The 2,893-nt window shown below is 36.3% G+C and overlaps 1 protein-coding gene across 4 annotated transcripts; it reads left to right on the top strand.

Moving 5' to 3' along the window:
- Positions 1-733: 733 nt before the first annotated feature.
- LOC134262885 (uncharacterized) lies at positions 734-2,682 on the top strand. Of its 4 annotated transcripts, XM_062745205.1 has the most exons (5): positions 734-801; positions 1,107-1,211; positions 1,712-1,808; positions 1,930-2,000; positions 2,216-2,682. In XM_062745205.1, exons 2-5 carry the CDS (start codon positions 1,183-1,185, stop codon positions 2,460-2,462), a joined length of 444 nt encoding a protein of 147 aa, XP_062601189.1. In that variant the 5' UTR covers positions 734-801; positions 1,107-1,182; the 3' UTR covers positions 2,463-2,682. The 4 variants fall into 4 exon arrangements, 2 of the variants coding, with proteins under 2 accessions (XP_062601189.1, XP_062601190.1); XR_009991130.1 differs by lacking the exon at positions 734-801 and having other exon boundaries at positions 1,001-1,215; positions 1,930-1,995; XR_009991129.1 differs by lacking the exon at positions 734-801 and having other exon boundaries at positions 1,001-1,215.
- The last annotated feature ends 211 nt before the right edge of the window (positions 2,683-2,893 follow it).

The raw sequence follows: 2,893 nt of genomic DNA, 5'->3' as shown, positions 1-2,893 counted from the left end.
AGATTCAAATTTGTCCAAATCTTGATTCCAGGGGGCAGGGAGGGGCATCAATGGGGATAAAATTTTAACAAAGGAATATATAGGAAAAAAATTTTATGTTCAAGAACAGCTAAGCCATTGTTATTGATATGAAAATGTCTCCAGGTAGTTATTCAAGCCCCCTTCTCCTCTTCCTAAATTTTATACTTTTCAATACTGGACTAATTTGTCATTTACTAGCCAATATGCTTAGGTGAGCATATTGCCCATCGGCCACTAGTTTATTTTAGAAATCTTCTCACTTGGTATGAAGTGCAAGTGATCCCCTTTTGGTGTCTGTTAATTTTTATCTTTTTAGAGGAATACTTTTAAGGCTGAACAGGATCCTGAAGTGAGGAGGACTCCCTCTCTCATTGAACTGCATACAGCCGTAGAAAGCAGGGTAAGATTCAGATTTTACTTCTTGTATCTTTGCTTGCCTATTGATGTTGGCTGTACCAAGCTTTAACATCTGGACCTTCAATTGACAGATTTCAGTTCCCCTTTGATTCAGAAGAGGAAAAACAATGGAGGACCAAGGTCATTAATACTATTAGAAGAGTCTATTCCTGTCTGTGTTTTGCAGGTACTGTATTATGTTTCAAAAGTGGTAAGCAACAAGCTGCTTTTTACTGAAGCTTCTCACTTGGTATGAAGTGCAAGTGTTTCCCCTTTTATGTCTCTGTTTTATCTTTTTAAGCAGAAGAAAGTTAGGACTGACTAGGAATTCTAAGTGAGGAAGAGTCCCTTTCCCATTCCGCTGCAGCCATGAGGAGAATACTCGTAAGAATCAGACTTTACTTCTTTTTTACCTATGGAACTTCATCATGACCCATTTTAACAGGCAGGAGTCTTACAAGTATTTTTTATTTAATTATTTCTGACATATCTTTGTCCTCCCTACTCTAAAGTAACTATGCTTTCCTCTCCTTGCCCCAATATTCCACCTTATTCCTAGCTATCATAACCTTTATTGTCTTTATTTGCTTTTTGATTTTCAAGCTAATAATGTTGTAATGATTATGTTCATTTGAATTTCTGTGATTATTACATTGCTTTGTATTATTGCTTATCTTCTCTCCATCAAGTATTTTCAAGGAATTTGACAAGGGAAGAGGACCAGTGCTGACCAAGTGAAGAAAAAGAAGAGTCTATTGCCAAGCTATGTACAGCAGCCAATATCTGATTAAGGAGTGGGTAAAAAGATTTATTTTTTGCAATTTACAAATTTTCATTATACACTTATCAAATCATAGGTCCAGGGGGATTTACTTCTGCTGCACAACAGCAAGACTGTGTTGCAATAACAATAGGGCATCCCGAGGATGTGTTGTTTCAAATTACGTTATATATCATGATCCCTTTGGACTAGGATTAGTAAAAAAATATGAATTAAGAATTTTTCTTTTGATGACAAAGTCAAGGTGACTCAGATGAACATTTTGGCACAAGGTATTTTTGTTCATGTTTTTTTTCATTATCTTTGGATTTCCTTTGTTAACAAGTAGAAGATGAGACTGATCTCAATCAGTTAACAAGAATGTGGAAAGTAAGGACTTACTACTGTCTAACCTAAACATTGATGGTTAATCAGATCAGATGCATGTAAAGCTCTAGACCTTGCATTATGTGAATTAGAGGAGATTTTGACTCTCTCATATTGCTTGGATTCTTAGTGTCTTTTTGTTAATAGGCAGACGGTTATGCTGGCATTGATCCTGTTTCCAAAAGCAGATCAACATGATTCCTCAAGACTCCAAAGAGATGAACTATGGGACCTGAAAATAAAGGTAAGACACATGTACAAGCTCTGCAAAATCCTTTTATTCTGTAAAAATATGTTAGCTATTTTTCATTTATTAAGATTTTATTAATATTTATGTTGAGTCCTTGTGATTTCTTTTTTTACAGGCAGACTGCCATCAATTTCATGTTTCTTTGATAGCAGACAAATATGCTTCAACAATAGTGCAGAGAGTACTGTAAACCTACTTTTTTTCGCGGCAACTTTATTTCGCGATATACCGGGTTTAAAGTAGTTCGCGACGATCAATTTTCGCGATCAAGCCTTTTTTGGAACTGTTTTAATAGAAAAAGAGACTTTAAGGACCCGTTTGCGGCGAGAAAAATTCGCGATGACGAGGCTCTCGCGAACTTCACGAAAATTTCTCGCACGCGAATAAAAGTTGGTTTACAGTAATTTAAGGTTTGGACTGCAAGTGATGGACACACTAAATAACTCAACTCAAAGAATTCAATGGATAGTGCTGAGTACATTATTATATATCTACAAAGTGATGGGCACACTAAATAGCTTAACTGACAGAATTCAATGGACAGTGCTGAGAACATTGTTATATATCTACAAAGTGATGGACACACTAAATAGCTTAACTGACAAAATTCAATGGACCGTGCTGAGTACATTGTTATCTACAAAGTGATGGACACACTAAATAGCTTAACTCACAGAATCCAATGGACAGAGTTGAGTATGTACTAATATCTACAAAGTGATGGACACAGTAAACAGCTTAATTCTCAGGATTCAGTGTACCATGCTGAGTACATAACTCATTAAGGATAACTCATATGACATCCACAGCAGATCACTCAAAGTTGTGTTACTACATTATTGTACAACTTTTCATATACTACGTTATTTTTCTGAATGTTTTTCTTGTACCTGTATATTATATTTTTATACCCCCCGCAAACGAAGTTTGGGGGGGTATATAGGAATCACCTTGTCCGTCTGTCTGTCTGTCCGTCCATCCGTCTGTCTAGCTGTCTGTCTGTCTGTCTGTGCAATCGTGTCCGGTCCATATCTTTCTTACAGAGGGACATTAGAATCTACTACTCCACATTAAGATTG

The sequence above is a fragment of the Saccostrea cucullata genome, unplaced genomic scaffold (assembly GCF_032062105.1).
Source record: "Saccostrea cucullata isolate Sc308-1 unplaced genomic scaffold, CSIRO_AGI_Scuc_v1 ctg11471, whole genome shotgun sequence".
Classification (NCBI taxonomy): Eukaryota; Metazoa; Mollusca; class Bivalvia; order Ostreida; family Ostreidae; genus Saccostrea; species Saccostrea cuccullata.
This window is presented reverse-complemented; position numbering and strand designations above follow the sequence as displayed.